Here is a 14,078-nt window from a genome sequence, read left to right on the forward strand (position 1 = left end):
GATTACAAAATTACAAATAATCGTAAAAGTAAAAAAGGGTTACACATATAAATTAAGATAATTTAATATCCATTTAACATATTATCATATTTTAACAGTCATTGAACTTAATACTTATTTTGGCATTGTATGCTAATTTTTAGGATGACACATAAGGATTATCTGTACCTCAACTTAATACCATAAATATTTTTAACAAAATTTAATATTTTAAAGAAATATTCATATTAAATAGTTAGATGGGCCCCTCCATACTAAAGAACTCACAATTTTATGTCATTACCCAAAGACGTGCACGCACATCTTATCTTAGTACGTAACAAACGCATGCTGTGAGTGGACATGGACTTAAAAAATATTTACTGATTTTTTTTTTTATTTTAATCCCATATCCTTCGTGTTCATTTTGGAAGTGTAAATACACAAGCCACAACATGAATAAATAAAAATGTGTTACGAGTGATGACGTACTCAATGTGCGAAAATAATGACAATGGAGATGATGACTAGGTTTGAATATATTGATTTTTATGATACATTCGGGTTAACTAATTTATACATAAAAAGCAAAGATTGTCTGGATATTTGCAAAATAAATGAGATTATAAAATTTCAAAATCTATTAAAAATATTTTATCGTAATTAGGCGAAAATTCATAAAGATTTAGCTTCCTTACATTAAATGTGACATTTTGTAATATGTGAACTATAAACATAAACGTACAAATAACAAAGATATTAGAAATTTTGTTTGAACGCACATACAAATCTAACGATCGTTACATTGTCTACGACGTCATTAGTTCGTGCCATTTTGTATGGGGCGTTTTTCAGGGATCCGCGGCAGCGCCGTAAATCTGACTCTCTAAATCCCTGTAGCTCCCAAAGTAATGATCGCAGATACCCTGTTCCTTTTACAAAATTATATACAATTTAAAAACTGTCATCATCTCTATTCCACGACGCTTTGAGACCCATCTAACGATCTATGATCGATGAAATAAAAAACTATTTAAATTGTTAATCTATATCCAATTTTTTGAAAGACCCTTCTATGCCTCCGAAGATGTCCGTTATAGTTTTTGGTTTTCCAGGCCTCAATGACTCCACTACACGTTTCTTGTTTTCGTTTTCGAAGTACTCCTTATTTGCTAGTAGCAATTCAATCGCCTCTTCTGTAATGAAAAGTAATATTCAGGCACAAGTACAAAGCGGCTTATGTTTTTTTTATCAATTCGACGTGAATATAAAGTTTACATGTATGAACACGCGTAACTTTTTACTGAGTGGTCCGATTTTGACAATTTTTTAAAGAATTTTAAATAAATATATACTAAGGGTAAGAAAACAGGGGATGATTGATTGCATGTCCATTAATAATACAACCACGCATAACTTTTATAGATTAGTCCGATTTTGATAATTCTCCTCCTCAAAGTGATCAAAAGTAGGTATTTGTGTTTGGAAGTCGGTTTTAATTTTCTTTTAAATATTTATAATTTAAAATATTTAATATGCCTCTGGAGACTTTTGCCGTGGAGACCCTTGGGCCATGGAGTCGCAGTGCCAAAAAATTTCACCGAATCATTTCACCGCGGCTAGTTGCCTCGACTGGTGACAGAAGGGCTGGCTCATTTTTTGCGCAAAGGATCAGCCTGGCTGTCCAGCGCGGAAATGCAGCCAGTATTCTTGCCACCATTCCACGTGGGCATGATTTGTATAGTTATTAGGATAAGTTAGCTTAAGTTCTCTATTCTTTCTCAATAAAAAATAAATTCAAGAGCTTTAACAATATTCTGTAACGATTTTTTATAACTCAAGCAAAAAGGCGACCTACAACCTCACTTTGCCTCTTTATAATATTTGTATAGACAATATTCACTTACTTTTGGCTGTTTCATAGGACTTATACTTTCCCCCACACTCTTTGGGTAATGCTTCGATGGGGATAATTTTTTCTATGGTGTTAGACCCGGCGCTGTGAATGCAAACCATGTTCATCAACTCCTTCTTTATGAAGGGCCGTATGATCATCATCAGCCGATCAACGAATGACGGTGCGTTCAAAAAATGCACACCTTTTAATCTTATTAGTATAGCTTCCTGAAATCAAATAAAAAGTATATCCGTGACTTTCAGAAAAAATACGGATCCAAATTGGTTTTTCATTATTTAAATGCATACTTTTTTAGGGAAACTTTAGTAATAATCATGAATACTCCAAACTATATATATTTTTTTCCGAATTTCATGGTAGTTTGATTGGCGGATAGAGGAGAATATTGAGCATTATATAGGCTATTTTTTGTCTCCAAAAAATCCTTGGTTCCCGCGGGATTTGTGAAAAACTGAATGCGCAAAGACGTCCCAGTATCTACGAAAGTAGTCACCGCAGATACACTGTGACTTTTACAAAATTGGTCTACTATTAGCATACTTTTAATATCACACTAATATTATAAATGTGTGTAAGTCGGTGTGTATGTTTATTCCTCCTTTACGCTGCGGCTACGGAAGCGATTTATCTGAAATTTGAAATGGAAATAGATTTCACTCTGGATTAACACATAGGCCTCTTTTTTTAAATCCATGGTTTCCGTGCGATTTTTGAAAAATTGAATACCACGCGGTCGAAGTCGCGGGCGTTCGCTAGTCTATATATATAAAATGAATTGCTGTTCGTTAGTCTCGCTAAAACTCGAGAACGCCTGAACGGATTTATCTTATCTTGGTCTTCAAATGTTCGTGGAGGTATAGGGAAGGTTTAAAAGGTGAGAAAAATCAGAATAATTGCCGGGAAAACCATAAAAACAACCCTTTTATATTTCCCATACAAACGTTTAAGAGTCAAGGGGTAGGGTATGGTAGGGATAGAGAAGAAGTGCACATAAATCAAAGCGAAGCTTGACCGGGTCCACTAGTATACAATAAAAAGAAAATTGTCAAATACTCAATTGTACCTGCAAGAAGTATAATATCTGTTGTACTGTCTGCAAATCCAACTTAGTGATGTGTCCCAGGGTGACGCGGTTCAAGTCAACAAATATGATATACCCCGGCGCCGTCCCTTCTACGTACTGTGCAACGTCTACCAGCATAAGCACGGTGCTGAAATATCACAGGAATTATACTAAAGGGGAATGTCCACCATCCCATACATAATTTATTCATTATTAAACAAAAAATATCAAGTATTTTTTAGTTTTATGTAAAGTGTGGGGCGGAGACGAAAGGTCTGGGCCGGGAATGGTCATTCCCCTTTATAAAGTTTTTGCAGAAAATCGTTGGAATTATACATAGGTATATATATATATATATATAGCTTTCATTATTTTTTAATTAATTTGCTTTTCTTTCTGATTGTTTAAGTGTCATAGGCTCCTTAATGACAAAACGGCGGCGTCGTCAAAACGGCGTCAAAATCAACCCATTCCGGAGTGAAAGTAACCATTGTGACGAAGTTTTTAAAAATAATGTACTAATATATGGAATCCTTATTAAAAGCACATATGTACAACTTTGCGCAGTAAATTTTTTTGTTCACTGTGACAGTTAAAAGTACAAAAAAACGCTTAATATTTGGTCATTTTTTAGGAATAAAAATACTTTGTAATAAAAAATCAAAGTTTCATTAGTTGAAAAAAGTATAAATTCAACGCTTGAGTATTTTTTTTAAACATATATTTCGTTATTTTCGTAGGCTTTGGTGTCAGCTACCATCCTGTAGAGTATGTCGTACAGATTTACGGGACACCCTGTACACCTCTAAAAGATGATTACGAAGTCACCTGTGATACCTTCAAGCTTTGTCAACAAAACCGGACAATAGGTTCATTAGACTTTTTTTAATTATTTTACATCAATAATTTTTGACTGCTGGGAGGCTTCGGGAAATATATTTATCTAAAAAATATATACGGTCGAATTGAGAAACCTCCTCCTTTTTTGAAGTCGGTTAATTATAAGCGTCTTCTAGTCATCCGTGAACATGGTTAAAAATGAAAATAAATAACCTCCTGTTAAATTATCTTGGTGTTCCTCTGACAAGGTTACAATGACCTTTTAAATTTATAGATACTTACCTACTTATATTTAATTTACACTTTCATAACATTGATAACGAGATTAAATCAATTATCAGTGGTATCTATTATCATTATGAATGTAACAAATGATCGGCTTACCGGATAATGTCGGTGAAAATGAAATTTTTAAGGTCGTTGTCAACCAGCGCGTGATAAATAACTTTATAATTCTTTCCAACCGATAGCGTTTCCAACGGCAATGCACATCTGTAATCAAAAATATTAATTTACTTCTTTAATACTTACGATTTATCACTTATACGTTGATAAGCTGTTGTTTTGTTGCATAATGTTATCATCATTATCATCCGACAGACGTCCATAGGCCCTCTTGTATGAACGTCTTTATTATATAACTAGCTAACCGCGCGCGGTTTCACCCGCGTGGTTCCCGTTCCCTTAGGAATGCGGAGATAAAATATAGCCTATAGCCTTCCTCGATAAATGGTCTATCTAACACTAAAAGAATTTTTCAAATCGGACCAGTAGTTCCTGAGATTAGCGCGTTCAATCAATCAAACAAACAAACAAACTCTTCAGCTTTATAATATTAGTTTAGATTAGTATTTTTATTCTTTTATTTATTTTTCTGGTCCAGCAATATAATATTCAAGTTGTATTTGTGTATCTCTTTATCCTTAATTTAGAAATGTTATATTAAAATGTATTATTTATTATTATATTTATTTTTATTTGGCTTTCAGTCCGCCATTATTGTTTTGCATTTTCGCCATGTAAGGAAAAAAAAGGAGCCGTGATAGAGCAGTGGATATGACCTCTGCCTCCGATTCCTGAGGGTGTGGGTTCGAATCCGGTCTGGGGCACGCACCTCCTACTTTTTAGTTGTGTGCATTTTAAGAAATTAAATATCACGTGTCTCAATCGATGAAGGAACATCGTGAGGAAATCTGCATACCAGAGAATTATCTCAATTCTCTGCGTATGTGAAGTCTGCCAATCCGCATTGGGCCAGCGTGGTGGACTATTTTCCTTACCCCTCTCATTCTGAGAGGAAACTCGAGCTCATCAGTGAGCCGAAAATGGGTTGATGACGTAAGGAAAAAAACCGTATAAATACAACCCGTTCGTATATTTTGCCATCACAGAAAATGGTTCCCAAAGGATTTGTAAAAACCAAAACTTTGACGCGAACGTATTAGGTAATTCCGCGTTTTGATGATTATTATTATTATTTTCAGTCAATTTTACCGAGCCACTAAAGAGTTCTCTCCTTATAAGGGCTTAGACCCACCATGGTCCAAATCGCGAAATGTCCCGCAGTTTGAGATAGATTTCTAGGTAGGTAGACAGTATCATCCAATTATTTACTACGTATTAAAACACTTGGTCCCAAAATTTTGATATTTCTATCGCTATATTGACGCAATAAAGCTGGTATTTTCTGTACTTCCACGATGATTTTTTGAGATAAACTTTCATATTCTGGTTCGTTTTAAACATTGGATGAAATGGTTGAAATTGCTCGCCAACGCTCTGCTCTGCAAGACGATCTACCGAATATTGACAAAAGCCGCCCGCGGTTAACGCCAGTGCGTGCGCGTCAACTAAGTTCTATAGATTACAAATGCCGCGGTTTTTACTCGCGAGAATTTTGTAGCAAATCACGTTTTTAACCATTCGCTGCCCGCGAGTATTTTATCGAAAAGCCCGTCTGCGTTGAAGAAGCCAACAGTCAGGGAATGCGGTTTTAATCTACCGTTATGAGCCATTTAAAAAATCTTTATATTCCTCTATCGCGCGGAACATGATACTGTGCTCGCCTATTGCCCTTAGTTTACTTTATATTTTTTTACATGTCACGTAACGGATACGATGGGCGACCGGTCGTCCATTTAGGAGTCAAGTGGTTAAAATCAGTCGCGGGAAAAAACCGCAGATGCGGCCGCTCTTATTAGTTTTCTAGGGACACAAATTCACGCGATTAAAAACCACAGTGGTTTAACCGTGCGGCCTAGGCTTTAATTGATTAAAATGATGATTTCCTTTACTCACACAACATCCAAAGACTTGAGTATAGAGTCGTCAACCACTCGGTTGTGAAACAAATTGGCGAACAGCGTGCGAAGGGTGAAATTCAAATCTAACACCTGTTTTGTGACTGCTGAGCTTTTGTAGCAACAGTGATAGGCTAGCAGCAAATCTAAGTCTGGAATTAAAACAAATAAGTATAAAACTTCAAGAAAATATTGTTGTCCACAAACTTTCGGAAGAAAGAAAAAGAAGAAAAAGAAAGAAAGAAAAAAGCTTTATTAGTGAATTATGCCACACAACACAATTTGTTCTTGAACAATATCCTGCGATGTGTGGCACAACCCAGTAAACGGACTACGGACGGAAGACTATTTAGCTTTTTTTTTTATTCTTTACAAGTTAGCCCTTGACTACAATCTCACCTGATGGTAAGTTATGATGCAATCTAAGATGGAAGCGGGCTAACTTGTTAGGAGGAGGATGAAAATCCACACCCCTTTCGGTTTCTACACGGCATCGTACCGGAACGCTAAATCGCTTGGCGGTACGTCTTTGCCGGTAGGGTGGTAACTAGCCACGGCGGAAGCCTCCCACCAGCCAGACCTAGACCAATTAAGGAAATCTCAATCGGCTCAGCCGGGGATCGAACTCTGAACCTCCGTCTTGTAAATCCACCGCGCATACCACTGCGCCACGGAGGCCGTCAAAAGCTTTGAATTTATAAGGTGTATAGACAAGCAAGAGACGTGATAGCCCAGTGGATATGACCTCTGCCTCCAATTCCGGAGGGTGTGGGTTCGAATCCGGTCCGGGGCGTGCACCTCCAACCTTTCAATTGTGTGCATTTTAAAAAATTAATTAACACGTGTCTCAAACGGTGAAGGAAAACATCGTGAAGGAAAAGCTGCACGCCAGAGAATTTCTTAATTCTCTGCGTGTGTGAAGTCTGCCAATCCGCATTGGGCCAGCGTGGTGGACTATTGGCCTAACCCCGCTCATTCTGAGAGGAGACTCGAGCTCAGCAGTGAGCCGACTATGGGTTGATAACGTATAGACAAGCGTTTTACAGACGAGTTGGTATGTAAAACTGAAGTGAAACTCCTTCAGTTTCAAAAAAATAGGTAGTCCCTACCAAGACCTAACCTTTATCTATGTATGTACATATTTTTACATTGAGAAAGAATACAAATGGTAACTTTAGGTAGAGGTCCACAGAACCGCATTTTCAACCGACGAAAAACGGAAATATGGTTAACAATTTGACGTATATATATTTTTTTATGGATGAACACGTGTAAATTTTTACTGAGTAGATAGTCCGATTTTGATTTTTTTTTTTTGATTTGGTAAGATCTATAAGACCAGCTATGGACAGCGTAGCTAGTTATGGTTAACATACCCGTGATATACTTTTCTGGGAGATGAGGCTGAGTCTTGAGCCACTCTCGTAGTGCGGTGACGTCAGAGGGTTTGATACCCGTCTTCGTATACTCTTCTTCTATTGACGCCACCATGTTGTTATGATTTCTCTGGAAAATTGTAATAAAATAATTTCAAAACAACTTCAATTACATATTAATTGATTATGAAACACGGCTAAAACTCACGTGATATTACGTCGGAGTATGCCCGACTAGTTTCGAACCCATACGGGGCCCTTAGTCATGAGCTGGTTCTTGCATCGCGGCACGATCCAAACAACAAGAGTTTGGATGGGTTCGAAACTAGTCGGGCATACTCCGACGTAATATCACGTGAGTTTTAGCCGTGTTTCATAATCAATTAATATGAATAACACTCACGATAGTTTAAATTCTAAAAAAAACTTCAATTACGAAGAGTAATCACATAAATAGGCTAGATCGTAATCTTATGAAGTACCTACCAATGTGGTACTTTACAACAGAAAAAAATAAGAAGTATAAAGTCAGACAAGCGTAAGTTAATTTAAGAAATCATAAAAACGTCTACAATCTAAATTGATTTAGCGGGTTTTTAGGTAATTAGAGTTCCGTACCTAAAAATAAAAAAAACCTTTGTGGAATCAATTTGTTGTCCGTCTTTTTGTCTGTCTGTCAATACTCTTTATCTCGTAAACGAAACGTACAGCAACTAGAAACCATATTTCAATTTGGCAAGTAGATAATAATATAAGTTTAAACTTTTAAGAGGAAAGGTGTATAATGCGGAGGTACTAGTACAGGTGAGCCTAAACGTCCCGGACCGTTACGTGTCGCGGAGACGCAAGCCTCAGTTGCTGGTGGTACCGAGCGGACGTACTATTTTAGCCAAAAAAGCTCCGCTGACGTGCGCACTTCGCACTCTGAACGTCGTAGCTGAAAACATCGACATCTTCTCTTGTACTCTGAGTGAACTCACAAGGATTGCTGAGTGGTGTATTTGTTATACTAAGTAGGTAATATTAATTGTAATGTATATAGGTAAATAGAATTAAGTTTTAAATTTATAATATAGTACTAAGCTAGCGAATTAGGTGATACCTGTAAGGCTAGTTTTAAGTTATGATGATAATAAATAAATAAATAAATAAATAAGTGATATTATGCGTAGATAGATACCACAAGTATATAGAGATAACCTAAAAACTATAAGTAGATTTGCGAATAAATCATTAAAAACAGTGTTCTTATAGAAGAAACAGCGGCTTAAATTTTTAATGTGGGATATCGTATGAAAGGGCTTTTTTGGCTCAAGCAAAGAAAACATGTACAAGTGGCAGCTTAAACAGATTTTTAATTACGAGTATTTATTCGAGTTTTCACGTTATATTCTTTGTATTGAACCCTTGGTGATTGAATCCGAATCGCACTTGTCCATTTTTTGTGGACAACAACATTTTTGCTGTCTTGTCTTCATTTATTACAAAAATAAAATAAACGTTATCTATAATTAGAGTAGTTTATCTATAGGTAATCACAATGTATGGAAATATCACTTTTTATGAGGTGTAAAAACCTTTGAACATATACAATAATAGGTAATAAATCATGTGCTCGAAGCATTATAATTATGTAGAGACTAGCGGATGCCCGCGACTTTGTCCGCGTGGAATTGAGTGTTTCGAAATTCCGCCGCAACCATGGATTTTGTCGGGAAAAAGTATTTGTTAATTCAGAGTAAAATATATTTCTATTCCAAATTTCAGCCAAATCGCTTCAGTAGCTGCAGCGCAAATGAGGAACAAACATACACACACACACATACAAACTTTCGCCTTTATAATATTAGTGTGATAATTGTTCTATTTATATTATTAACAATTATCACACTAATAATACGTATCTTTACATACGGTACTTAAATATTTCAAAATTAAAAAATATATATTGAAATTATTGTATGTTTGTTTGTTTGTTCCGGCAACTCTTTAGATCATAACAATAACAGAAATGTAAGGACATTAAACAATGGTGTAAAAGCGGCGTTATCACTAAAAATAACAATGTAATATGTACTAATATCATATAGAGGTAAAGTTTGTGGTGTTCTAAGGAATAACTTTGAATTTTTGAAAATTCTTCTAAATCAGGTATGTAGGTGAGCGAAGAGTAATTTATTTACTATCTACAAAAAACATATTGCGATTTTCACATAAATTAATTTAAAATAAATTAAGACTAAGAATAAAAAGAATGAAGAAGAAGTGTAGATTTGTTAATGTCATAAATAAAAAATAATAATTTCAATTGTAAATTGTTAAAAAGTTGTTAATTATAATTGTCAATTACCTATCAGCTGCTGTTTCTTCGATGAAATGTTATTTTCTTTAGAGAAAATCTACCTAACCTATATGTACTTACAATAAAAAGAGGTAAAGTTTGCGAGTTTGTAAGGTTGTAGGATCTCTGGATCTACTAAATCGATTTTGAAAATTCTTTTACCAAAAGAAAGCCACGTTATTTGTGAGTATCATAGTCTAATTTTATCCCCGTACCTATGCCCAAAGGAATGGGAACTACTCGAAAGACTCAGCGAGACATGAGGAATATATGTTAAAATTCATATGATGCTTAAGCACATCTGTGATGTGCACATCTCCATAACTCCATATTATATATTGTATCTAATGTACCGTTACTTTAAACCAGTTATCTATAAGAACAACCGAGATTAATTGAGGTGAAAGTTACTACAAAACTGTTCAAAAGATACACGTTACCATCAAAACAATTTTGTTATACATATAGCAGACATCGTGCGGTATCACTTGTTTAGTTCCCATTCCCATGGGAATACGGAGATAACATGTAGCTTATAATATTTACAAATAACGTAGCTTTCTTTACAAAAAAATTTTCAAAATCGGCTTAGTACCTCCAGAGATTACCCCCTACAATATCACAACCTGACAAACTGTACCTCTAATATTATATATCATAACTAGGTTAGGTGGGTAGTTTTGCTTTTTTGAGAAAATAACACTTGAAAGAATAAACACAGGCTACTAATTGACAATTAACTACTTTTTAATATATTTATGAAATTGACAACACAGAAATTCAAATACACAGATACTTTTCTACATCAATATTATTAGTATAACTAACGGACGCCCGCGACTTCGTCCGCGTAAATTTCGATGTCAACTTTACTACTTCTTGACTACTCGATGAACCCACCACGCTTCTTTAATGCGGGTCGGTGAACTTAGGATAATAACATTTAAATCGTGTAACGATCACTATCAGATGTTAATATTATAGCTTGGCAACTTTGTTCGTAACACTCCCGATGGGCCGCGCGGGCCGGGGGGCTTGTAGCGATGAATGAAAAACCCACGACTGATGCACCTTATTTCCCCGCACATACGATTTCACACCCGCGCAGACTTTTCCCCCGTCCCCCATCATACTGGGCTGAAAACTTTTACTGAGAAACACTTAGAAGAAAGAAAACTCGGAGATCGTGATATAGAGGCAAGGAGGCAGTCAATAAGAAAACATCCTATGCCATAGGTAGGTAGGTTTAGTATCATCACAGTAAAAATATATATCATTTAGCATCGATTCTAAGTAGGTAGTATTTTTTGTTTTAAAACTTACGTAAGAACTGCAAGAAATAAGATAAAGTTACTTTTAATTTTGATGTTTAAGTGAGGGTATTCTTCCTTTTATGTTCTTGTGGTCACTATTCCACTTCAAACTAGTATACCTAGAATGTAATAAATACTAAATAGAATGTAAGACTATATACTCACAATGTTTAATTAATCCGAAAATTGTTACCACAACAGTCACAGTATCCACGTCCGTCAACACACGAAAACACAACAAAAATGAGTTTCGATAGGCTGAACTGCAAGTGGCACACACAACCGGAATATTCAAAAATTAAAAAAAGTTAGGGCCAACGCGAACTTAATCCACTGATGTACATTTTTTGTATAAACTCGCTCTGAATCCTTTCAATATTATAGAAATAAGATTAAGGTTGTATTATTAGACATATAACATGGTATTTTCGTTTTACATTTTGTTTATTATTTGGTTAATGGCCAATATCATGTAAGTAGAAATCACAATAAATAAAATAATTGAAATTTTACAACTATAAAATAATGATTAATAGGTACGTTTGTTACAAAAATTCGTCCGAGGAACTGAGTTGTCCTAGAAGATGAATTCTGGCGGTGAAATCTCAAAATAATTTTCGTTCACATTTCTAACGCGAATATAAGATTTTAAATATAACCTTTTTCGCAACTTAGAGTTTCTCCTACCCCTTGTGACTAGTCAGTATCCATTCACTTACGTGTGACGTAATTAATAAATTAGGTCTGTCGTCGTCATCAGCTCATATTCGGCTCACTGCTGAGCTCGAGTCTCCTCTCAGAATGAGAGGGGTTAGGCCGATAGTCCACCACGCTGGCCCAATGCGGATTGGCAGACTTCACACACGCAGAGAATTAAGAAAATTCTCTAGTATGCAGGTTTTCTCACGATGTTTTTCTTCACCGATTGAAACACGTGATATTTAACTTCTTAAAATGCACAAAACTGAAAAGTTGGAGGTGCATGCCCCAGACCGAATTCAAACCCACATCCTCCAGAATCGGAGGCAGAGGTCATATCCACTGGGCTATCACGGCTCTTCCTAGGATTAGGTCTGCGCTTGCCCTAAAACATTTGATGAGCCACTTTCTTACACTTCACAGCGATACCAACGTTGATTAAAGTAATTAACAATCTATTGATTAAACGAGTACTTTAGGTACTAAAATATGATAATAATTAAAAATCACAGCCATTATTTATGTAGCTGTTATTAAGGAATGGTTCGCATATAATTACTGAGATTCCTATTGATTAAAAAAAGCCAGATGTTACAAAACAAACTCACTGTGATTTGCAGTTACATCATGGAAAAATATTTTTTTTAAGAATATTTGCACGATATAAAGAAGATAAAAGGCTTTTTTAATTTTACTTTTTTTTTAATATTTGCTCGAGCTATCGATCTAACTAGCTATATATTACACACGTTACGCTTACTTAGGGTTAGAGCTTAAGGTTTCGTACCTCAAAAGGTAAAAACGGAAATTATCCTCAAGGATCAGGTTTATAACGCGACGGGTAGCAGGATCTGTGACAATGTGACTTTGGGTGTAGGTTTAAAAGTATCTTTCATTGCATTGACACTCACGTTCCCTGTCCGATGTTTATTTTGACACTGCAAAGTGTGATAGAGGAAACATCTCGAGCAGGTCCCAGGACTTGTGACCTTGAGACTAGGTTTAAGGGATCTCTTTAGAATGCATCAACAGTCACCTTCCCTGCCCAACATGTGTTCCATGCCCCATTAAATAATTGATTTTGAATTGAACACAAAACATCATTGCACAAAATCACTAACGTGACTGGCAGCGTGACGGTGTCTACGCTGCCTAACAAACAACTGTCAAAAAATTAATCGATTTATTTTGATTTGTGATTAGCCGACGCCCCGCGGTTTCAACCGTGTAGTTCCCGTTCCCGTGAGAATACAAACATAAAATATATGACACTCTTGAAGAACTTGGTTCTCTAGGGGCAAAATATTTTTTTATATCGGTTAAATAGACCCAGAAGTTATCCCCAACAATATCACAAAGTTAATCTCTCTAGAATATTTGTATAGATGAAGAATGATTTGTACGGAACCCTCGATGGGTGAGTATGACTTTTCCGGATTTATTGTTCTCATTTATACATATTTTTATTAAGTTAACCGATCTTAAATTAGCCAGGCCGGACTGACATTTGAGAAGAGAGACGATTCGATATTTGGTTTCAACAGTAAGTAAAGAAATTCACTACTGATAAAATATAATAGCAAAAAGTACCTCTTGCGGATGAGTCAATATTTGATCATAAGGACCATATGTCAATATAATAGTCCAAAATCCTCCAAAGGAAAAAACACAACCCTTTAGTTCACTTTGTTGTCTGTCTGTCCGTCTATCTCTCAAGACCCTTTAACTCGGTAACGAATGGAGGTATCGAGTTGAATTAAAACAATATACATTCCGACTCAAGCCAATTCAGATTGAAATCCATTGAATTTGTAAAAAAATTTTTTACAAATTCAATGGATTTCAATCTGAATTGGCTTGAGTCTTTTGTAAAAGAATTTTTAAATATATCCATTCATCTATGCAACAAAAACGTATATTTCAACACTTATGGGACTCAGAATATAGGTAATAAGCTGACGTCGCGCGGTTTCACCCGCGTGGTTTCCGTTCTCGTAGGAACACGGGAATAATATATAGCCTATAGCTTTCCTCGATAAATGGGCTATCTAACACTGAAAGAATTTTTCAAATCGGACCAATAGTTCCTGAGATTAGCGTGTTCAATCAAACAAAGAAAAAAACAAACAAACAAACTCTTCAGCTTTATAATCTTAGTATACATTTTAGTGTACAGTAATTTGTTTGTTGAGTAGTAGTAATTCTACTATTGGTTTGGAAAGCAGATACTGACGAAAAGAGGCGCTAAT

The 14,078-nt window shown here is 35.7% G+C and overlaps 1 protein-coding gene across 1 annotated transcript; it reads right to left on the reverse strand.

The window, feature by feature from the left end:
* Positions 1–48: 48 nt before the first annotated feature.
* On the reverse strand, positions 49–11,436 carry LOC112047980 (clavesin-1). Its single transcript, XM_024085307.2, has 7 exons — positions 11,296–11,436; positions 7,477–7,606; positions 6,099–6,252; positions 4,185–4,292; positions 2,961–3,108; positions 1,887–2,103; positions 49–1,175 (listed from the first exon to the last, which is right to left on the reverse strand). Exons 2-7 carry the CDS (start codon positions 7,589–7,591, stop codon positions 1,021–1,023), a joined length of 897 nt encoding a protein of 298 aa, XP_023941075.1. The 5' UTR covers positions 7,592–7,606; positions 11,296–11,436; the 3' UTR covers positions 49–1,020.
* Positions 11,437–14,078: the final 2,642 nt, after the last annotated feature.

Source organism: Bicyclus anynana, chromosome 8 (assembly GCF_947172395.1).
Source record: "Bicyclus anynana chromosome 8, ilBicAnyn1.1, whole genome shotgun sequence".
In the NCBI taxonomy this organism is placed as follows: Eukaryota; Metazoa; Arthropoda; class Insecta; order Lepidoptera; family Nymphalidae; genus Bicyclus; species Bicyclus anynana.

What these genes read in the sequence shown, in the direction of transcription:
- LOC112047980 (XM_024085307.2), bottom strand. Translation starts at nt 7,591, where the DNA reads ATGGTGGCGTCAATAGAAGAAGAGTATACGAAGACGGGTATCAAACCC. An exon ending in CCCAGAAAAGTATATCACGG is followed by an intron (nt 6,253 to 7,476) that starts GTATGTTAACCA and finishes TTTTAATTCCAG; the next exon opens with ACTTAGATTTGCTGCTAGCC. An exon ending in CTCAAGTCTTTGGATGTTGT is followed by an intron (nt 4,293 to 6,098) that starts GTGAGTAAAGGA and finishes TTTTGATTACAG; the next exon opens with ATGTGCATTGCCGTTGGAAA.